The 24,305-nt window shown below is 39.1% G+C and overlaps 1 protein-coding gene and 1 long non-coding RNA gene across 5 annotated transcripts in view; one reads left to right on the forward strand and one right to left on the reverse strand.

Annotated features, from left to right (window-relative positions):
- The window catches only part of slc33a1 (solute carrier family 33 member 1), a 49,238-nt gene extending 31,740 nt beyond the window's left edge, over window positions 1-17,498 (forward strand). For 3 of the 4 annotated variants that reach the window (XM_043702184.1, XM_043702186.1, XM_043702187.1), the window contains exons 4-7: window positions 1,198-1,382; window positions 5,069-5,186; window positions 11,483-11,698; window positions 11,854-12,573. In XM_043702184.1, coding sequence (XP_043558119.1) covers window positions 1,198-1,382; window positions 5,069-5,186; window positions 11,483-11,698; window positions 11,854-12,021 — 687 coding nt within the window. In that variant the 3' untranslated portion in view covers window positions 12,022-12,573. Of the gene's footprint in view, window positions 1-1,197; window positions 1,383-5,068; window positions 5,187-11,482; window positions 11,699-11,853; window positions 12,574-16,108 lie in introns of those variants that run through there. The other variant, XM_043702185.1, reaches the window with a different exon arrangement.
- LOC122555919 overlaps window positions 1-24,305 on the reverse strand; it is a 68,033-nt gene that overhangs the window by 40,048 nt on the left and 3,680 nt on the right. Inside the window, exon 2 of the long non-coding RNA XR_006313397.1 lies at window positions 4,223-4,292. This is a non-coding gene — a long non-coding RNA (uncharacterized LOC122555919). The remainder of the gene's footprint in view (window positions 1-4,222; window positions 4,293-24,305) is intronic.

Consider the following 24,305-nt stretch of genomic DNA (forward strand, 5'->3'; position numbering starts at 1 on the left):
TGCAATCTTCTTCCCGCCCTCTCCGCCCCCACCCCAGTCTGACCTTTCACCCTCACCTTGACCTCTTTCCACCTATCACATTTCCGACGCCCCTCCCCCAAGTCCCTCCTCCCTACCTTTTATCTTAGCCTGCTGGACAAACTTTCCTCATTCCTGAAGAAGGGCTTATGCCCGAAACGTCGATTCTCCTGTTCCCTGGATGCTGCCTGACCTGCTGCGCTTTTCCAGCAACACATTTCCAGCTCTGATCTCCAGCATCTGCAGACCTCACTTTCTTCTGAATGGAGATAAGATTTAGTGAGGCTAGTGAGTCTAAAATTAGGGGACATAATCTCAGAATATGGGGTAGGTCATTAAAATAGAGAATGAGGAGGAGAAATTTCTTCACATAGGGTGGTGAATCTTCAGAACTCTGTACTCAAGAGGACTTGGGTCCTCAATCATTGAGTAGGTTCAATACAAAAATCAATAGATTTATGGGGATTAATATCATTGAGGGATGGTCAAAAAAGTGACATTGATATATATGATCAACTCTAATCTAATGGATTGACACAATGATGTCAGTGGGCTGAATGGTCCATTCCTACTATCCCGATGTAGTCTAACCAGAACTTTGTACAGTTGAAACATGATTTCTACCTCACTGTATTTGCAGTCCTCTAGGAATAAAGGCCTTGTTTTGTATCTGTACATAGTATATTAAAGATTTATGTATCTGATCTCAAGATCTTGATCAAAGTTTACCTCAATATATTCCATTATTGAAATTATGTTGGGCTGATAAATTGTAATGAAAGTTTCTGCAAAATCAATTATGTCTGCAGTTTTTTTCAATGTTATCATTAGCAAGCAAATTTAAGTCTATAATAAATTGCATAATGATTGACGAGTGATCTGTCATGGCAAATTTACTGGTATCATTAGACAACTGGGTAAATTTTGTAAAAAGCTGAACAGAATATGAGCAATTGTTGATTAAATATTTTGCAGTGACATAATGTCTGTGTGGTCAGCTGTAATCAAGTTCTTAAATTGTGCCTCTAAAATCTTTGACACATTGACTGCTTAATTTGGGAAAATTCATTTTCAGTTAGCATTTGTCAACTTGCAATGCATTCTATCTTAAATCTGCAGAAAACATTTTTGTAAACAATGGAAGTTATCTTATGTTTCAATTAACATATATATTTACAGATTGGATTTGCAGCTGCAGATGGAGTAACTGGATTGAAGTTGGTTGAATTGGGTGTGCCTAAAGAGCAGTTGGCTCTCCTTGCAGTGCCTATGGTTCCTCTGCAAATATTATTGCCATTTGTGATAAGTAAATACACAGCAGGTCGAAAACCTCTGAATGTTTTTTACTGGACAATGCCATTTAGGTAATGTATCTTTCTGTTTGGAAGAAAATGGATCTGATGTACACTGTTTTTTGTTCTATGCTGCGCATTGTTCCAATCTACACAACCATAGTAAATGTTTCTTTTTACACCTCTGTAGCAATTATTGAGTCCTAGAGATGTACAGCACAGAAACGGATCCCTCGGTCCAACTTGTCCACGCTGACCACATATCACAACCCAAAGTGGTCCACTGCCAGCACCCGGCCCGTATCCCTCCAAACCCTTCCAATTCATATACCCATCCAGATGCCTTTTAAATGTTGCAATTGTACCAGCCTCCACCACTTCCCCTGGCAGCTCATTCCATATACATACCACCCTCTGCACGAAAAAGTTGCCCCTTAGGTCTCTTTTATATCTTTCCCTTCTCACCTTAAACCTATGCTCTCTAGTTCTAGACTCCCTGACCCCAGGGATAAGACTTTGTCCATGCCCCTCGTGATTCTATAAGAATCGTGGGCGGCACGGTGGCACAGTGGTTAGCACTGCTGCCTCACAGCGCCAGAGACCCGGGTTCAATTCCCGCCTCAGGCGACTAACTGTGTGGAGTTTGCACGTTCTCCCCGTGTCTGCGTGGGTTTCCTCCGGGTGCTCCGGTTTCCTCCCACAGTCACAAAGATGTGCAGGGTCAGGTGAATTGGCCATGCTAAATTGCCCGTAGTATTAGGTAAGGGGTAAATGTAGGGGTATGGGTGGGTTTCGCTTCGGCGGGTCGGTGTGGACTTGTTGGGCCGAAGGGCCTGTTTCCACACTGTAATCTAATCTAATCTAATCTAATCTAATCACCCCTCAGCCTCCGACACTTCAGGGAAAACCTGTTCAGCCAAATTCTTCAACCCTGGCAACATCCTTGTACATCTTTTCTGAACCCTTTCAAGTTTCACAACATCTTTCCAATAGGAAGGAGACCAGAATTGCATGCAATATTCCAACAGTGGCCAAACCAATGTCCTGTACAGCTGCAACGTGACCCCCCCAACTCCTGTACTCAGTACTCTGACCAATAAAGGAAAGCATACCAAATGCCGCCTTCACTATCCTATCTACCTGTGACTCCACTTTCAAGGAACTATGAACTTGCACTCCAAGGTCTCTTTGTTCAGCAACACTCCCTAGGACGTTACCATTAAGTGTATAAGTCCTGCTTTCCCATTAAGTATATAAGTCCTGCACCTCGCATTTATCTAAATTAAACTCCATCAGCCACTTCTCAGCCTATTGGCCCATCTGATGAAGATCCTTCTTGCATTAAGCATTTCTGTGTCTGCATTTGATGCCTACATAGTCCAAGAAGCTGCTTACAAACATTATCACCCTCTGTGGGTACTAGAAATCATCCTAATTTCATATCTGTACTCAATCCCATTTCCTATGGTTAAATCACTATCTATTTCATAATAAACTATAATATTTCTCTTTAGTCCAAGCAGTTTCTGCTCCTTTTTTAGTTTGCAGATGACACCAAAATTGGAGGAGTAGTGGACAGTGAAGAGGGTTACCTCAGATTACAACAGGATCTGGACCAGATGGGCCAATGGACTGAGAAGTGGCAGATGGAGTTTAATTCCGATAAATGCGAGGTGCTGCATTTTGAGAAAGCCAATCTTAGCAGGACTTATACACTTAATGGTTAGATGCTAGGGAGTGTTGCTGAACAAAGAGACCTTGGAGTGCAGGTTCATAGCTCCTTGAAAGTGGAGTCGCAGGTAGATATTGGGATAGCTGGTCGGCATGGACAGGTTGGACCGACGGGTCTGTTTCCATGCTGTACATCTCTAAGACTCTGACTCTATAAATGCCAGAGGATAAATTTTGCAAAATTTGATCAAGTAAAAGTTGACCATTTTTTAATGTACAATTCAGATGCAAAACTTCATTAACCAATTTTGGCTCAATAAATTACCCAAGGAGGAAAATATGTTAACTACATGTTCCCTTTTGTTGTTTATAATCTAAGACTTTTAGAAATTGCTGAATTGAGAAGGGCAGTGGGCAGAATTCCTAAACTGTTGGTTGTGGCCCCCAGATGAATTGCCAGCCTACAGTTTGATGTGGACACCACTGCAACAGTGACTGCTTTGGAGCTCCAATTTATCTTTTCTCATTGATCTTTTTCACAAATCTTTCAATAATACAGGATCTTAACCTCTGGAGGATCAAAATGAAGTCACAATGAAAAAAAGTATTTGTAAAGCACTGCTCTAAGTGAATGAGATTTGAGTGACTTAAAATCTCTTCCATTTTTTCTCCATAATGCATTTTGAATTAACTTTTTAAAGAATTTTTATTTTGGGTAAACCAGGCTTGAGTTATACTAGTGATCAAATGTTATAGTGACACATAGTAAATAAAAATATCCTGATTTAAGCGGTCAGCTATCCCCATCCTGATTTTGTATATAGTTAGTCCTACTGTTCTAAAAGAATGTTCATGAGTCAGAAGGCAATGCTGTGGAATATTGGCTACAACAATTATTTTATCTCTTTCCCAGCTCAAAAATGTGGTCTGCTGCAAATATTCTAATCGAGCCTCTTTGAAAGCTTGTTATTTTTGGTGTTGAGAGAGAAATTGATCATAATTTTGTATGATTCTGAATATTTCAAATTGCTTACCAATATTTTCTTAAACACCTATGAAGTCTGTCTTTATCAGCCCAATACATAGGTAATTGCAGAAAGTCAAAGGGTTACCAATGACCAGAATAAATTGTAACTGCAGACTTAACTAGTTATCATTAAAGTTTAGAATAAAAGGCTATAACTCTTGTAACATTTAATGCGTAACTAGATCTGAATTATGATTCTTGGCCACAACCTCACCTGGCACAGTCTCCTGACAATCGGAAGGATTGATAACTTGAAGATCAGTCCAAAATACAGTTTTAGAGTCCTTAAAGACAGAATAGAACAATAAAAATTAAGTTCTTAAAATCAGAATTGCTAATGAAACGTACATTTTTATTTCTATTGAATGGCGTGTCTCTTTTCTGAGAACCAGTGAATTTGTTTCAGACATCTTGAGTGAACAAAGTATTCCTCAACCATGAACAATTCTCATCAAATGGTTACGGCAGCAATCATACTTTTGTTGAATAGTAACAGCCTTTTAGTATAACTAACAAAACAAGACATTAAACACATCTTGTAATATACTTTTTTAGTCTTATATTGATATGTCGTCTTACACTATTGGGGGAACATAAATTGATCTGGAATTTCTATGGTTATTTGCCTGATATTCTTCAGTAGTGTCAGTGAAAATGGTATGAATGAATATTTGACAGATCATTGATCAAATTTACAATAAGAGATAGGGAAAATCCCAAATCCATTGTCCGGTTTAGCTTTTTGCATCAAATCTTTCTGCAGAATGTTTCTGGAAGTGAGCCATGATGTATTCTGTAAAATAAATTAATCATATATCACCATATTAAAAATGAATATTCCATGTCTACTAAATTTAAGTTTATAATTATAGCATATTCACTTGAACATATTTTTGTGTTTGAAATGGAATATAAAGTTATGTGCAAGCTAGGCTTTGACTCGTGAACCATTACAGTAGCAATGTAATTTTGTTAATGTTTTTATATTTGCTGCAAAATAGTATGCAAAATTTTATGATTTTAATTAAAATAGTACTTGACTGCATCTCTTTCTTCGTAGGTTATTTATGGGTATGATATTTGCTTTACTGGTTTTTTGGACTCCTACAGTGAAGCAGGGCACAGAGTTTCCTGTTTATTATTATGGAGTACTGCTGTTCAGTTATGCCTTGCATCAGGTGAGTAAGTGCATTCAGTATAAGTATTAAGTTCTTAGAACCAGAATTGCGAATGAAAAATATACATTTTTATTTATATTGAATGGTGTCTCTCTTTTCTGAGAACAAGTGGAATTTGTTTCAGACAGTATCTGAACCTTAGAGCCGTGTCTACTGCCATCTTTTTCCAAAGTGGTTGCTAACATGCAGTACCCTGGCTTGGAATAGAAAATTAGAACTGAAGATTGTGGTTCCAATATGGTTCTGTTGCTCTCCTACCATATATTGGTCGGTATGGTGGGTCAGTTGTTAGCACTGCTGCCTCTCAACTCCAGGGACCCAGGTTTGATTTCAGCCTCGGGCGACTGTCTGTGTGGAGTTTGCACATTGTCCAGTGTCTGTGTGGATTTATTCTGGGTGCTCTGATTTCCTCCCACAATTCAAAGATGTGCAGGTTAGGTGTGTTAGTCAGGGGTGAATATAGGATAATAGAGTAGAGGAATGGATCTGGGTGGGTTACTCTTCAGAGAGCCGGTGTGGACTTGTTAGGCCAAAGGGCCTTTTTCCATATTGTAGGGTTTCTGAAAAGAAAAAGATTTAACTGCAATTGGTGGTCTGAATTCTATAAATAGAATTTGGTTATCGTTTGTGAACTGATGTAAAAATGTTAGTTTTTCTAATGGTTTTCTTAAGGAGGCCTAGTTCAAAATACAATTGAACAAGCAGTTGAATTGACATTTCAATCCAGGCAAAGGCAATTCCTATCTAGACGTAGATTAATAACCAGTGCTTGTACATTAATCAAAGTCAGTATGGGTCTAGCGCATGTAATGACTTCTGTGTTTCACTAGAGAGATATGCATGAAGGTAAATCTGTAAATCATCTTAACCTTATCCAAAAGAAGAGAGAAAATTCATATTTATTGCCCTCTCGTGCATCATGTCATCCAGTTAAGCTGTATTATATGCTACTTCAAGTTAGTTTATTGCTTACTTTATTTCAAATGGGGAGTTCAAATTGGAAGAACTTCACAAATGAGCATAGAAAAAGTAGATGGAGAGCAAAGTAACATGTTCATTAGAAATATTTCTGGCCTATTTTAATTATTAGTAAAATAAAGCTATTTCATATGAACATACAAGTTAGGAGCAGGAGTAATATGTTCAGCCCCTCGAGTCTGCTCCACCATTCAATAAGATTGTGGCTGATTTGATTCAAACCTCAAAACCACATTCCTGCCTGTACCTGAACCTCTCACCCCTTGCTTAACAAAAATTTATCTACCTCAACCTTAAAAAGGACCCTGCTTCCACTACTTTTTCAAGAAGAGATTTCCAAAGACACTCAACCCTCAACAGAAAAACACCTCATCTCTATTTAAAATTGGTAGGTCCTGATTTTTAAATAAAGAACTCTAGTTCGAGTGTTACCCGTAAGAGGAAATATCTCGGCACCCTCCTTAATTTTCTAATGCAAGTTAACCTACAGACAAACATATGGAACACCCATGGGATCTCCGATATCAGGATTCTTAGCAGAGGCAGCAATGCAGAGACTCTAACAAACAGCTCTGCCAACCATCCAAACCAAACTTTGGGTCTGCTACATGGATGACACCTTTGTCATCACTAAATGAAACAAATTAGAGGCAACCTTCAAGACCATCAATAATACCCTTACAGGTGTAAAATTCACAAAAGAGGAGGAAAACCACAACAAACTGCCATTCCTAGATGTCACAGTACAGCATACAGTCAGTGGGGAACTTCAAACCAGCATCTCCAGGAAAACAAACATATGGGCCAAATACTGAACTACATTAGCAACCATCCCAACACCCACAAACAAAGCTGCATTAAAACGTTACTTCAACGAGCCACCACACACTGCAGCATAGAGGAACTACAAAGAGCAGAAGAAAACCACCTATACAGCATATTCAAAAAGAATGGGTACCCAATGAACACAGTCCACCGATTTCTCAGCAACAAACCCAATCAAGCAGACAAAACATATCCAGAAACCCTTGTCACTCTCCCCGACATCAAAGATATCTCAAAAATGACTGCAAGACTACTCAGACCTCTTGGCATCATGGTAGGCCACAAATCCACCAACACTAAAATAGCAGCTAATGAACTGAAAAGACCCTATACAGACAACAAGCAAAACGAACATAATTTACAAAATACCTTGCAAGAAGTGGAACACACACTACAATGGACAACAGGCAAAAAGCTAACCACCAGGATATATGAATATCAACTTGTCACACAAAAAGACACAACCCACTATCACTAGTATCCTTACATATAAATGGGGAAGGACACCACTTTGACTGGGACAACACATCCATGCTAGGCCAAGCCAGAGACGCACATGAGAATTTCTAGAAGCATGGCATTCCAGCTGGAACTTTATCAACAAACACATCAATTTGAATCCCATCTATCACCCTCTGTGAAAAAGAACAGGAAATGACATCACCAACGCCCCAAAAAACTTAACATCTAAATTGAAAGTGGGCCATAACACTAGTGCTTCACCGAAGGCTCACTGATGATGTCACCTGGTATGGTGATGAAATATCTGAAAATGAACCTTCCAACTCAGTGAGCAAACTTACATCCAGAACCTCAACCTAGGCTACAAATCTTCTCCAAACTTGATATTATATTTAGTTCTGTCATCAAAATCATTAATTTTATATTGTGAATAGCTGGGCTCTGAGAACTGATCCATGTGATACCAAACTCAGAAAAAGCCCCGTTTCATCCTACTTTTTGTTTCTTGTCAGCCAACCAGTTATCTGACTATGTCAGTACACTACCCCCATCCAATGTGCTTTAATGTTACATGTTAGGTGGGACCTTATCAAAAGTACTTATGAAAGTTCAAGTAAAGCATATCAACTGGTTCTCCCTTGTCAACTCTACTAAATTCTAGATTTGTCAAGCATGATTTTCCTTTGTAAATCAATGCTGACTCTCCAATCCTGTCACTGTTTTCTAGGTACCCTGCTTTTAAATTGTCTGGAATAGACTCTAGCATTTACCCTACCACTGATGTCAGATTAACTGGTCTGTAATTCCCTGTTTTTTAAAATAGTGGGGTTACCTTCCAATTCATATGAACTGTTCCAGAAAGATGATGACGAATGATTAGATTAGGTTCCCTACAGTATGAAAACAGGCCATTTGGCCCAACAGGTCCACACTGATCCTTCGAAGAGCAACCCACCCACACCCATTACCCTGATATTTACCCCTGACTAATGTACCCAACATTATGGGCAATTTAGCATGTCCAATTCATCTAACCTGCACATCTTTGGACTGTGGGAGGAAACTCATGCAGACACAAAATGTGCAAACTCCATATGGGCAGTCGCCTGAGGCAGGAATCTAACCTGGGTCCCTGGTGCCGTGAGGCAGCAGTGCTAACTACTGAGTCACTGTGCCGCCCCTTTTTTTAAGGCCACATCCTTATGTACTCTAGGATCCCTGATGTACACCATGTAAACAGACCCTTCAATCCAACCCGACCATGCCGACCATATCCCAACCCAATCTAGTCCCACCTGCCAGCACCCGGCTCATATCCCTCAAATCCTTCCTATTCATATACCCATCCAAATGCCTTTTAAATGTTGCAATTGTACTAGCCTCCACCACTTCCTCTGGCAGCTCATTCCTTACACTTACCACTCTCTATGTGAAAAGGTTGCCCCTTGTGTCTCTTTTTTTTTAATATATCTTTCTCCTTTCACCCTAAACCTATACTCTCAAGTTCTGGATTCCCCCATCCCAGGGAAAAGACTTTGTCTATTTATCATATCCATGCCCCTCATGATTTTATAAACATCTATAAGGTCATCCCTCAGCCTGCGACGCTCCAGGTAAAACAGGCCCAGCCTGTTCAGCGTCTCCCTATAGCTCAAATCCTCCAACCCTGGCAGCATTCTTGTAAATCTTTTCTGAACCCTTTCAAGTTTCACAACATCTTTCCGATAGAATTGCACGCAAGATTCCAACAGTGGTCTAATCAATCCTGTACAGCCGTATCAAGACCTCCCAACTCCTGTACTCAATACTCTGACCAATAAGGGAAAGCACTATCCAACTACCTGTGACTCCACTTAATCCCATCAAGTTCCCCAACACAGAAAAAGAGGAAAGAGGTTCTTCTGCGGGAATGAGCAGATAGGGGCTAAATTAAAAAACAGAACCAAAAAGGTGGTAATCTTTGGATTACTATCTGAGCCACAAGCAAATTGGCACGGGGTCAAAAAGATTAAAGAAATAAATGCATGGTTTAAAAATTGTTGGAAAAACAAGTTTGAATTTGTGGGATGGAGGTAGGCATCTGTACTGGAGATAAAGGGAGTTGTACCAATGAAATGGGACTCGCCTGAATGCTGGCACAAGAGCCTTGGCGAATTGCGTAACTAGGGCCCTGGATAGGGCTTTAAACTAAATTTTGGGCAGGTGAGTTCAGTTACATGAAAAATTATAGGAAATGTTAGAGGGGATGACTCAGCAGTAGTTAATGAAGTTTCCAGAATAAATAATAGGGGAGGCGGCTCAGAGGTCACTACTGCCTCAGCGCCAGGGACCCTTGTTCGATTCCAGCCTTGAGTAGAGTTTGCTCATTTGGGTTTCCTCTAAGAGCTATGCTTTTCTCCCACAGTCCAAAGATGTGCAGGTTAGGTGGATTCAACTTTTGGCCATGCTGAATTGCCCTGTAGTGTCCAATGATGTGCAGGCTAGCTAGTAGTAAAGCAGAAGTTTATAAGTTTTTTTTTAAGATACCTAGAAGATAAGAAACGCAAGGGTGGACATGGCATTAGTCAGTGGAAGATACCAGCAATACGTCAGTTTCAAGAGAGTCAGGGGCAGAGGTGAGTACACTGCTCATCGCTAAGGAGAAAGTGCTGTGCAAGCTGAAACATCTGAAGGTGGATAAATTGCCTGGACCAGATGGATAACACTCTGGAGTTCTAAAGAAATAGTTAAGATAGTAGAGGCATTGGTGGTGATCTTTCAGGAGTCATTGCAGTCCGAGTGCCAGAAGTCTAGAAACTGTCCAATGTAACACCCCTGTCTAAGAAGGGAAGGGAGCAGAAGACAGGAACTCCAGTAGTAGTACAAATGGCCCATGAACGAGAACACACATCTCCCACAGCAGACTTTGAGCATCTATTCATTTACCTAATCTAATTTGTCCTATGCCAGTTTGCACACTGCTTAGCTAATAAACCAGAGATCATGACCTTTGAGGTTCTGTTTCTTAATTTGGCTCCTGGCTCCTTTGTCCTGCCTGTATTGTTGGTACCTGCATTGACAACAAAGACTTCCACATCAAGTTCCTCTCCAGTCATGAGCAGACGTCCTGACCTCTGACACCAGACAGGTAACACAGTTATCTGAACTTGTGCATTTTACTGCTGAGAATGGTGTCAATATCTCCTTTACTACACTGTTCCCTCCAATCACAACAATTCTTTTTTCACGGCCTCTCTCCTCACTCTCAAATGGCTTCCTCTTCCATGGTGTGATGATCAGTTACCTCATCCACCCTTCAATCTCATTAAAATAAGCTGAATGAACCTCAAATCTGTTGGACAATTGCGAAGGCCGAGGTTCCTGCACTCTTTTTTTCCCCCTCTTCTCTCCCCCCCGCCGATTCCCTTATCTGCCCAACTCATAGTCACATTCTCCTGAACCTTTCAGAGCTATAAGTGCCTCGTAGCAGAAAGATGCCAGGTTTCTCAATATATTGGAGTCTTTGTAGTTGAGTCTCCAACTCAAACTTTTAGCCAATGCTATTCGAATTTCAAACACATGCCTCAGATATGGAATAAATTGACCCCTGGCATGAATCACTGCTTGTCCCATTTCTATACTTTAAAGAGTAATCTGGAATAACTTTTTTCATGCTGTTCATTAAATTTTATACCCTTAGCACCATTGAGGGAACTACTTTTTTCCTACTTTTTCCTCCTTCTGTGCAATCCTTCACACTATACAATAAATTTTATCTATCATTTTAAGCTCACACAATTTATTCAGGTCATTCGGTAATATCTAATCTGTCTTGTTTATTCTGAATACCTCTTGAATTTCACATTTTCACAATTCTTGACCAGTTTGCCTTTAGTTAGTGAATTTAAGGCACTGATGACAATTACATATAATTGTGATTCCAATGTTTGCATCAAACAAAGCTGTGGACGAAAGTATAGTTGAAACTTTTTTTGAAGTTCCAGTTAAAAGATGTTCAATGTGATACTATGATTTTTAAATGCTTTCTTTAGGTGACTGTCTATAGCATGTATGTCGCAGTCATGGCATTTAATGCTAAAATTAGTGACCCTTCAATTGGAGGAACATACATGACTTTATTGAATACTGTTTCCAATCTTGCTGGAAATTGGCCAGCTACGTTAGCTCTTTGGCTGGTGGACCCACTTACAGTCAAGAAGTGCATTGGTGCATCTGAACAAAGTTGTGGATCTGCAATTGGTTCTGAAGTAAGTTTTCATTTTCTAACATTTTCTAAAACATATTTGATCTGTATTATGGTATGTATGTTTTTTCACCCAATTTGATAAACATTACAAAAAAAATCAGTCTTCTGCTGTAGAAATCAAACATTAATATTCCAATTTTCTTTTGTCTCTCACAGCTTTGTGTAAAGTTTGGTGGTTCCTGTTCAACTGCAACTGATGGCTACTATGTAGAATCTATATTATGCATTGTAATTGGGTTCACGTGGTGGCTTTATTTTGGAAACAAGTTCAGAAATCTTCAGGATGAGCACCCATCCACATGGCAATGCAAGAGGAATAATTGAGGTCTTGATGATTAGCACTTTTGGAATTTAATAAAATTGAGATCTTTTGACCAATTTTCAAGGGAATAATACAAAATAAGGGATTTTATTCAATTTTACAAATGCTATTTTGACAATGGTTGTTACAATTGGTAATTCTATGTACAGTACTAATTTTGATTGGGTTTTTTGTTTGTTTGTTTTGGTGAGAGTAAAAACTACCTATGCGATAGCAACGTAGGTAGAGAAGAAACTGTATTGTTACAGGTGCCATATAAAATAGATCACTATATAAATAATTTTTTGTAAGATGCAAATAACTCATTCTTATTTTTCATTCTTTTTATGCAACCTATACTTTGACACGTATAAGTTAGATATAGTTTATTGGCAATTGTAGCTCTTTGAATTCCTCATTAAGTGTTTTGTTAGTGTAGAGTTTTGTGTTTTAAATGGCTGTTGCCTTTTTTAAAAGTAAAGCTGCCGAACCTTTTCTTGAGCTCAGTTGGCTGGATGGCTGGGTTTTCAATGCAGAATGATGCCAACAGCCAGTGTTCAAATTGAATTGAATTTATTGTCACATGTACCAAGGCACAGTGAAAAGCTTTGTCTTGCGAGCAATACAGGCAGATCACGAATTCCTGCATCAGCTGAGGTAACTGTTAAATTCTTCTTCATCTCAACCTCACTCATCACCTGAGGTGTAGTGACCCTTGGGTTAAACACCCCACCAGTAATCTCTTTCTCTCTCTGTCTCTCTCTCTCTGTCTGTCTCTCGGACAAAGGTGATTTTATCTGCTTTTGGATACTGTGTGCAAACATTACACTCTCTTTTACAGGAGAGGATTGGGCCAATTTGAAAGATAAATTAGGGTTTCTGAATTACCAGTATATGGTAGCTTATTGTACCTACCAAAACCAAATTCAACCATTGTTTTGCTGAACGTCACTTTTTCACAAGTATATCACTTAATCTATTGTATTGTTCAGAGGGCACCATTTCTTGTTAATATAGTACATAGTCAAGAGGTGTGCATTGCTAATTTACAGTAAAGTGGATTACATTTGTGTGTAAATAAGCTTTATTGATACTATTGCAAGATTGTTAATCTGATGTTACCAAAGTACTAAGGTATTGGCTTTTATAAATTTAATTAGACTTGTGAATGTCCTTTTTAAAAAATTTCATGTTTAAAAACAAATAGTGACTGAAATTTTTAAAGTATACTTGATAATTAATTGCTCAGGGTAGGCACACTGTGGAATTGATCATGGAGCTTTCAATAATGTTCAAACATAGAAAACAGAAACAGGCGTAGGCAATTTGAGCCTGCTCCACCATACAAAATGATCATGGCTGATCATCCTACACAGTACCCTGTTCCCACATTCACCTCATACCTTTCGAACCAAATATTATCTCCTTTTTGAAAATATTCAATGTTTTGACCTCAATTTCTTCTTGTGCCAGAGAATTCCACATGCCCAACACACTCTAGGTGAAGATGTTTATCCTCCTCCTCAATCCTAAATGGCCTATCCCCTGTCTTTAGACTGTGAGCCCTGGTTCTGGACTCCCCAGTCATCATCTCTTCATTTATCCTCCAAGTTAGAAACTTGTAGATTTCTGAGACTCTTTGCTCATTCTTCTAGACTCCATTGAATATTGCCATGACTGATCCAGTATCTCTCCATATGTCAGTCCTGGCATCCCAAACTTCTGTCTGATAAGTCTGCATTCCACTTCTTCTAATAGCCAGACATCCTTCCTCAGAATCTAAATGGTGTGCAGTACTCTGTGTGGTCTCACCAAAGCACTGTACAGGTCATTCCCTGCTCCTGAACTCTAATTCTGTCACTATAAAAGCTATATAATTTCCTCCTCTGTGCTTACTGGTGCAAGCAGAAACAGCAGGAGAACATAGAACATACATACAACACAAGAACAGGCCCTTTGCCCCATGATATTGTGCCGAACATTACACCAAATTAAATTGATCCCTTTTGCGTGCCCTTCGTCCATATCACTCCATACTTGCACATTCATGTGCTTATCTAAAAGTCCCTTAAATTCCCTTCTATATGCCTCCACCAACACCCTGTCAGCATGTTTCAGACTTATCCACTCTGTAATGAAAGGAAACCTTGCTCCTTATCTCCTTTGAACTTTTCCCCCTCACCTTAAATGGATGCCCCCTAGTTTTAGATATTTCAACACTTGGGGGGAGAAAGGTTTTGACTGTCAACCGTATCAAGGCACCTCCTAATTTTATAGACTTCTATCAAGTCCCCCTTCAGCCTCCACGACTGCAAAGAAAACACCTGAGTTTTTCTAGCCTCCCCTTATAGCTCACAACCTCTAATCCAGGCAGCATCCTGGTAAACTTCTAATGCAACCTCTCCAAAGCCTCCACATCCTGCCTGTAATATGGTGACCAAAATTCAATGTAGTACTCCAAATGTGGCCTAACCTAAGTCTTATAAAGCTACAAGATGACACCCTGACTCTTGTACTCAGTTCCCCAATCAATAAAGGCAAGCATGCCATATGCCTTCTTTACCACCCTATCAACTTGCGTGGCCACTTTCACGGAGTTTTGGACTTGAACCCCAAGTTCCCTCTGTACATCATTGCTGTTCAGGGTCCTGCCATTAATTGCATACTTTTCCTTAACATTGATCTCTCAAACTGCAGCACCTCAAAAGTTACCCACATTAAACTCCATATACCTTTTCTCCACCCATATCTGCAACTGACCTCTCTCCCACTGTATCCTTTGATGACTGTATCCACAACTCCTCCAATCCATGTCTGCAAACTTACTAATCCATTCACCTACATTTTCATCCAAGTCTTTTACATACTATCACAAACAGCAGAGGTCCCAGTACACATCCCTTGCGGAACATCACTAGTCATGGACCTCCAGCCAGAAAAACACCCACCCTACCCTCTACCTTCTATGGGCAAGCCAAATCTGAATCCAAACAGTTAAGTCACCATGGATCCCATACAGCTTAATCTTCTGGATGAGTCTACCATGAGGGGCCTTGTCATAATTTTTAATTTCATTGTTTGGGTGGTAAAGAAACAACAGATTATTTGCCTGCTATGGAAACTGGATGTGTTCTATAACAGTCAGGCAATGTACTCTCTCAGTTTACTCCCTGAACTGTAAAGATGAAAATAATCCCCAGTGTTTCATTTTTCTAATACGTAGTAGTCAATCCATATATATTTCCATTTTATCAAGAGTCAAACCTTGAAGTGCAGCTCCACTCAGCACTTCAAAGGATGATACAATTACACTATGCTTAGCATCAAAATTATCTATTTGTTGTTTGCGCATTACATTATTGTGCAAATTAAGCCTTGGTGTGAAATCTGGACCTAACTTGACAATGGGGTGAAGTGCTGACATAAACATACACACATATATAAGAAGCAGGAAAAGGCCATTTAGCCACATTTGCCTGCTGCACCATTTGATAAAATCATGACTTATCCGATTATGGCCTCAATTTCACTTGACAATCTCCTCCACTCTAAGGCCCTTATTAATTAAGAAGCAATCTAACTCTGCCCTAAAAAAATTCAGTCTCCACTGGTCTCTGGGAAGAGAACTTACATAGATTTATGAAAAGAATTTCTCATTTTTGTTTTGAGTGGAAGACTAGTTATTTTTAATGTGTCCACTAGGCTCTACCATAGGTTGGAACATTTGCTTAACATCTAGTCCCCTCGCAATCTTTTATGTTTCAGAAAAGATTGCCTCATTCTTCTAAACTCCATTGATATAACACTACCACTTTCAAATTCTCTTTCCACTTAAAGTCAATTCAGTGAGTTATGGTAATGCCAGTACACTTCAAAGATCAAATTTTACATTGGGTTTCCAAAATACATTTTAATTTATTTCATGCAGTATAGTGTGACAAAGTTATATCAAATTAGACTATAGAATCATAATTGCACTTGATTCAGCAAGGTGTAAAATTAATGTTTGCAATCAGCATTAGAATATTCAAATCTATCTCGTTGTAATTCAAATTCTTATGTTATGTTGTTTGACTTGAGTACATAACCTCGCATGATATTTTATTGCAGCAGTGAAGATGTCAGCTTTTGAATAAATTGATCAACCAAGAACCCATCTCCCTGTTCAGGTGGCTATGAAAAATATTGTGGCATGATCTGAAGAAGAGATGTGTTTTCCAGTGTTCTGACCAACTTTCTTCCATTAACCAAAACTACCAAAAACAGATGTTTGTTCAACTTATTAGTTGTTTATTGGACATTGTCGTGTGCTAATTAGCTGCTATATATGTCTGTGTAACAACAGTAAAAACAATTTATTGACAATTCCTTTTGTGACATTCTGCTTTGATGAGACTATATAAATTGTAACTATTTTTGGAAATAGTTTGTAAGCATAAAATCACAAATGTTTTGGTTAAAGTTGTTTGTGAACTTTATTTATTTGGCAAATTCATTCCTGTACTTAATGATTATTTTGCACAAGTTATATTCCTTTTTACATTTTGATTTTTTTCAGTTTAGTTAGATCTGTTCAATCCTAAATCATAAAGACAAAATTGAAGAACTATTCAAATGAATTATTCAATTTATTGTTCGTTATTTGTGCTGTATTCTAATTGATGCCAATATATATTTAGTTTGTATTTCTCACTTCTTGCATAGGCTGCATCTTCCCACTTAAATCCCTCAGCAAGCTTTTACAATTGAATTTTTAAAACTGACTTTAACCTGTAGTATTTTTCTGTAGCAATTTAATGGGAATTTGTGCTTAATGAGACTAAATCTGTAGCAATTAGCTAACATGGTACTAGGCGATGTAATTTCCTTTTTAAAAGTAAGTTTAAATGCTTACAAATCTTCTGTATTTATGTTGCTGGAATTTGTCACGTACAAAGTCATATTTTAAATACTACTTTGTCAAGATATTAATTGGAACCCACTACAGCTAGATATGCAAATTGCCAAAACATGTGTTTTCTTACCTACACATTCTCCCTGTCATTACTGATAGTGTTTTCCTGGTATCTAAGCAGGCAAGTCCCATATATCTTTTACTCAGCCATGTGCAGGTTCCTGCCTCCATAATAATAATATCAGATGAAAAACTTGCTGTCACCCTGCTGTGAAACTCCACAATTCAATTGCAATAATGCTAAGTGTAGGACCCCCACCCTATTTTGCTAAACTGTAGGTCAGTCCCCATGCCAATAATGCATTAGGACTTCTGTTAAGTGCAAAATATTTTGCTCTGAGCAAAGTTCATTTCTCCCCCAACTCCAGCCATTGCTTTTTACTGTCTTTTTGCCTTCCTCTATTTAGAGTTATTGAGTTGTATAGCATGGAAATAGACACTACAGTCCAACTCACCATTGTTGACCAGATGCCTTAAATTAATCTAGTCCCATTTCCCAGCACTTGAACCAAATCCCGCTAAACCCTTCCTATTTATGTACCCATCCAGATGCTTTTTAAATGTTGTAATCGTACTGGTTTCCACCAATTCCTCTGGCAGGTAATTTAATTACAAACATCACTCTCTGTATAAAAACGTTGCCTCTTCAGTCCCTTTTAAATCTTTCCCATCTCATTTTAAACCTATACCCTCTATTTAAGATTTCACCCACCCTGGGAAAAAGACCTTGGCTATTCACTCTATCCGTGCCCCTCATGGTTTTGTAAACCTCTTACAAGGTTACCCCTCTGTCTCTGACACTCTAGAGAAAATAGCCCCAGCCCATTGAGCCTCTCTCTACAGCTCAAACCCTCCAACCTCGACAACATCCGTATAAATCTTTTCTGCACCCTTTCAAGTTTAACAACATCTTTCCTATAACAATATTCCAAAAGTGGCCTAACCAACATCCTGTAGAGCCACAACGTGACATCCGAACTCCTATATTGAATCACTGATCAATAAAGGCAAGCATGGATTCTATGAGATACCAAACGTTCTCTTCACTATCCAGTCTACTGCGACTGCATCTTCAAGGAACTATGAACCTGCACCCCAAAATCTCTGTTTGGCAATACACCCCAGAGGAGACCATAACATTGTTATAAGTCCTGCTCTGATTTGCCTTACCAAAATGCAACACCACACGTTTATCTAAATTAAACTCATCTTCCACTCATTGGCCATCTCATCAAGGTCCTGATGTAGTTTGAGGTAACCTTCACTGTCCACTAAATCATCAATTTTTGTGTCATCTGCAAACTTACTAACCACCTATATTTACTTTCAAATCATTTGTATAATTGACAAAAAGCAGTGTACCCAGAACTGACCTTGCAGCACACTGCTGGTCACATGCTTCCAGTTTGAAAAACAACCCTCCACTACGACCCTCTGTCTCCTACCTTCAAACCAATTTTGCATGCAAATGTAGGTCTCCCTGGATTCCAGCATTCCCTACGCCTACTGGCCTTGCCCTTCACACTAACAGGAACATACTGTCTCTGAACTCTCATTTCATTTTTGAAGGCCTCCCACTTTCCAAATATCCCTTTACTTGCAAATAGCCACTCCCAATCAATTGTTGAAAGTTCTTGTCTAACACTGCCAAAATTGGCTTTACTCCAGTTTAACTTTTAGCTTAGGACTATGCTTTTCCATAAGTATAATAAAATAATAGAATTATGGTACTGGCCCCAACGTGCTTCCCCATGATATATCGATCACTTGTCCTGCCTTATTTCCCAAGAGAAGGTCAAGTTTTGCTCCTTCTCTAGTAGCTTTATCCATATACTGAATAAACATTGTCTTATACACACTTAAATTCCTCCCCATCCAAGGCCTTAATACTATGGCAGTCCCAAACTATGTTTGGAAAGTTAAAATCCCTACCATTACAACTCTATTATTCTTGCAGACATCTGAAATCTCCTTACAATTCTAAATTTCTCACGGACTGTTGGAGTTCTATAGTACAATCCCAATGAGGTAATCATCCCTTTCTTATTTTTGTACTCGCAGAAATATCTGAAGTATAGGCAAAATATTATCTCTAACCAACAAAGCTATGCCCCTCCTCTCTTTCCCCCCTTTCTATCCTTCCTATAGCATCTATACACTGGAACGTTAAGCTGCCAGTCCTGTCTTCCCTGAGCCATGCTTCTGCAATAGCTACAATACCACAGTCCCACATTTCCAACCATGCCCTGAGTTCATCTGCCTTACCTGTTAGGTCTCTTGCATTGAAATAAATGCAGTTTAATTAATCAGTCTTCTCATGTTCTCTTCCTTGCTCTTGCCTTCTTTGACTATTTGACTTGTGCCTCTTCTTGACGATACCAGCTTCAAACATATTTCTTTTGTCACTATCTTTTGGGTAATATCTCTATATTTCTAACCCTCTATTTTAGCACAGTTGCTGGAAAGGGATTTTTTTTCTTTGGTTTAAATTTGTTCTTTGTTCATGAGCAGTAGGAAGAATATTGAAAGGCACAAGCTTTTAGGTGTATGTACAAATTTACATTTTTGTCATATATCACAGGATCAAATGTCACAAGATTCTGCACATATATAGAGGCCAGAGTGTATTCAGGTTCTCCATGCATTAATATTTGTATTGTTATTTCATAACTGACATTTTCATTATCCCGCACATAATTTTCACTGGTATATGCCATGTATATGTCTCATCAGTTTGTGGTTGCTGTTGCTCCATTTCTTTTAATTTACGCAAGGCTGCTTCTATATAAAGATATTGGTTTGCTATGCTTCATTTATTTACTCAATGGAGCTATAAGAATGATTAAAATGTAAGTTTACTAATTATAGCTGTCGAATTGACTTAGTAATTTACGGGTGCTTGCTGCTACATCAATTTATTCAGTAAATTCACTGCCTATTACATAATTCATTAATTGTAACTCCTTGAATTTCTCAGTCACTTAGAATTATACAGCACAGAAACAAACTCTTCAGTCCAGCCAAATTAAACTAGTCCCACCTGCCTGCTCCTAGCCTATATCCCTCTAAACTTTACCTATTCATTTACTTATCTAAGTCTCATTTAAATGTAGCTGTACCTGCATCTACCACTTCCTCAAGAAGTTTACTCCACACGTAACCACCCGTGTAAAAAAAAATTGCCTCCATGTCTTTTCTTAAATCTCGCTCCTCTCAACTTAAAAATATGCTCCTTAGTCTTGAAATCCTAGGGCAAAGCCACCTACCATAAACTGATCAATACCCCTCATGATTGTATAAACCACCTATAAGTCACTTCTCAACCTCCTATGCAAAAAATTGGAATTTGAGTGGAAAATGTCCCAGTGTTTCCAACCTTTCTTATAACGCAAATCTTCCATAACTGGTAGCATCCTGGTAAATCTGTTCTGAGCGCTCTCTAGCTTAATAATATCCTTTTTATAACCGGGCAACCAAAACTGGCCAGAATACTCCAGAATAGGCCTCACCAATGTCTTGTACATCCTCAACATGACTTCCCAACTCCTATATTCAAAAAGACTGAGCAATGAAGGCAAATGTGCTAAATGTATTTTTAATCACCAAGTCTATGTGATGCAAACTTCAAAGAATTATTTACCTGAACCCCAAGGTCCCTCTTCTACAATGCCCAATGCCCTACTATTGATTGTATAAGACCTTGTGCCAATTTCCACTATTAATTTATTATCACTGTTGCCTGTTTTAATTCATAGTCATTTGCTGGTTTCTGCTGTACTAAATTGAGTATTTAGCAGTTCCTCAGTTGATGGCGCTCAGCTCTGATTCAGAAAATTGGGGTCCATTCAAGGATTTGAGCCTGAAAATATAGCCTGACAATCCAGTGATATATTGAGGGAATTTGGAAGTTTTTAAAATTGATTTGTGAGTTGTGGGTAGCACAGGCTGGCCAGCATTTATTGCACGTACCTTGTCCATCCTGTGATGAGCTGCCTTCCTGACCAACTGCAGTCTACCTGCTGTTAGTTGACCCACTCAGGGAGGAAATTCCAGGATTTTGACCCAGTGACAAGTCAAGATCGTGAGGGGCTCAGAGGGGAGTTTGAAGGTAGCGGTGTTCCCATGTGTCTGTTGCCCTTGCTGTTCTAGATGAAAGTAGCCATGGGTTTGGAAGATGGTGTCTGAGGATCTTTGGTGAATTTCTGTCATGCATCTTGTAGATAGTACTCACTTCTGCAACTGAGTGTCAGAGGTGGAGGAAGTGGGTGCTTGTGAATACTGTGCCAATCAAACAGGCAACTTTAACCCGGATAGTGTCAAGCTTCTTCAGTGCTGTTGGAGCTGCACTCATCCAGGCAAGTGGGGAGTATTCCATCACAGTCCTGATTTGTGCCTTGATGTTGGCCAGGCTTTGGGAACTGAGGAGGCAATGTGAGGACTGCAGATGCTGGAGATCAGAGTCTAGATTAGAGTGGTGCTGGAAAAGCACAGCTAGTCAGGCAGCATCCGAGGAGTAGGAAAATCAACGTTTCGGGCAAAAGCCCTTCAGGGATTCCTGATGAAGGGCTTTTGCCTGAAACATTAATTTTCCTGCTCCTCGGATGCTACCTGACCTGCTGTGCTTTTCCAGCACCACTCTAATCTAGACTTTGGGAACTAAGGAGATGAGTTACTCACCGCAGTATTCCTAGCCTCTGACCTGCTCTTGTAGACACTGTGTTTATGTAGCAAATCCAGTTGAGTTTCTGGTTAATGGAAACCCTTAGGATGTTGAAAGTGGGGGATTCAGTGATGGTAACACCATTGAATATTGAGGTAATTAGATAGTCTCGTATTGGTGATGGTCATTGCTAGGTATATTGTCCAGATCTTGCTATATTTGGACATGGACTGCTTCATTATCTGAGGAGTTGCAAATGGTGCTGAACATTGCATAATCGATGGTGAACACCCTCACTTCTGACCTTATGATAGAGGGAAAGTTATTGATGAAAGAAGCTGAAGTTGTTGAGCCTAGGATACTTCCCTAAGGAACCCCTGCAGAGATGTCCTGGAGCTGAGATTACTGACCACCAGTAATCAGATATGACTCTAATCAGCAGAGAGTTTGCCCCTGATACCCAGTGATTCCAGTTTTGCAGGGGCTTCTTGATGCTGAACTCAGTTGAATGCAGTTTCAGCGTCATTGTCGCTCTCACTTAACCTCTTGAATTCAGCTGGAGTGTCCATATTTTTGAACCAAGGCTGTAATGAGGTCAGGAGCTGACTGGCCCTGACAGAACTCAAACTGAGTATCACTGACAGGTTATTGCTAAGCAGGTGCTGCTTGATACTACTATTGATGACACCTTCCATCATGTTACTAATGATGGAGAGTACTCTGGGGCAGTACTTGGCAGGATTGGCTTTATCCTACTTTTTAAGCACAACTCATACTTGGGCAATTTTCCACATTGTAAGGTAGATACCAGTGTGTAACTACTGAAAGAGTTTGGCTCGAGGTCTGGTAAGTTCTGGAACACAAGTCTTCAGTACTGTTGCTGGACTGTTGTCAGGACCCATAGCTTTTGCAATATCTAGTATCTCCAACCCTTTCTTGACATTATTTGGAGTGAATTGAATTGGCTGAAGACTGGTATCTGTAATGCTGTGGACCATTGGAGAAAGCCGAGATTAATCTTTCACTTGGTGATTCTGGCTGAAGGTTTCTGTGAATGATTCAACCTTATCTTTTGCACTGTTGTGCTGGATTCTTCCATCATTTAAGGATAGGGATATTTGTAGAGCCATTTCCTCTACTGAATTGTTTAACTATCCACCACAATTCATGACTGCATGTGACAGGACAAGTTCGAAGGTGCCATTTTTTTTGGATAGAGCACTGAACTGAGGCCCAATTTCCCCTTTGATGAATGGAAAAGTACTCATTAAGCCATTTTGAAGAGCAGAAGAGTTTCTCGTTTTCCTGGCTAAAATTAATTTCTCAATCATATCACAAAATAATTATCTGGCGCTAATCACAGTGCTGTTGTAGAAGGTCACTGTGTGCAAATTGGATGCTGTGTTCGTACATTAGAAGTACTTTTGAAATGAGGTAACTGTTGCTGGCAGTAAAGTGTTTCTAGACATACATGATTGTTGATGATTATTTTCCAAATCTGAAATATTATTTCAAAATTTTAACAATTTCACCATGGTTTTGACCACCCTAATCTCTATTCTATTCCAGCCCTACAATTCTTTAAAATAGCTGCGCTGCTCTTCAACCCAGATTTGAAAATGCACACTATCTCTAGTCATGCCTTCAGCTGTCCTTACTGAACCTTTTCACCTCTTTGTACTCTTCTGAGCAAGTTTCTTTGGTCATCTACCTAATAGGACGTTATGGCTTGGTATCCAATTTCCCATTATGAAATTTTGAACTGAAACAGGAAATATTATGTAGGACCAGATTTTACTGAAGCAAAGCATCTTGTGCACCCTGTTGGTTAAGATTATTTATGAACATTTGTCTATTAAAACGTTTTGATCATAATGTTGCTGAAAGTATTTGTTGATAAGTAAGTGCAATGATATCTATATTATTGAACAACTGGATTTTTGTTAGGCGTGAGATGTGACCATTGAAGGAAAAATAATAATGATAAAATATTCAAGTAACTCGCAGTAAGCACATTGTTTCTGCTTGAATGGAGAATGAGCAGAAAAGCAAGATTGCGCTAAGAGGTGTAAAAGAAAGATGGGAATACAAGCAATGCAAAAGTTTGACATTTTTAAAATAAAATAACCGAAGGAATAAGACTCAACTTCTTTAGTTCATTTACTGGGCAATACCAGTTTAGTGATGGTTGCTAAGAATTATTTAAGTGTTAAAGGATACTTCCTTGGGGTTTTTTTTTTGCAAAGCTAACAACGGAGTGACAAAAATTGATAAACAACTTGTGGAAATTTGCAATTCATAGGTCACCTTCCTGCTGGTTACTGATTGATATTTGCCCTGGGAATGGAATGCATTGATCAGCATTTTTTAAGCAAAGCCTGACCAGTAATTTTAACATTCTAGAACTAATGGGTCCTTCTAATTTATATTATATTATCTAATGGCGATGATGATGTAATCATGTTATTATCACTGGTACTTGCTCCCCAATAACCTGTTCATAAATGGCCAGTCAAGACCACCCTGTTCCTGACATCACTACAGTTTGGTCACAAAAGCTGAGTTCCAGAAAGAGAAAAATGACATTGATAGCAAGGTGACACCTTGCTGAACGTGACACCAAAAAACTTTGTCAGACCCGTTGATGAAGACCAAAAAGAAATCACTCCAGTGTCTGGAAAGATACTTGTCTT

Source organism: Chiloscyllium plagiosum, chromosome 13 (assembly GCF_004010195.1).
Source record: "Chiloscyllium plagiosum isolate BGI_BamShark_2017 chromosome 13, ASM401019v2, whole genome shotgun sequence".
In the NCBI taxonomy this organism is placed as follows: domain Eukaryota; kingdom Metazoa; phylum Chordata; class Chondrichthyes; order Orectolobiformes; family Hemiscylliidae; genus Chiloscyllium; species Chiloscyllium plagiosum.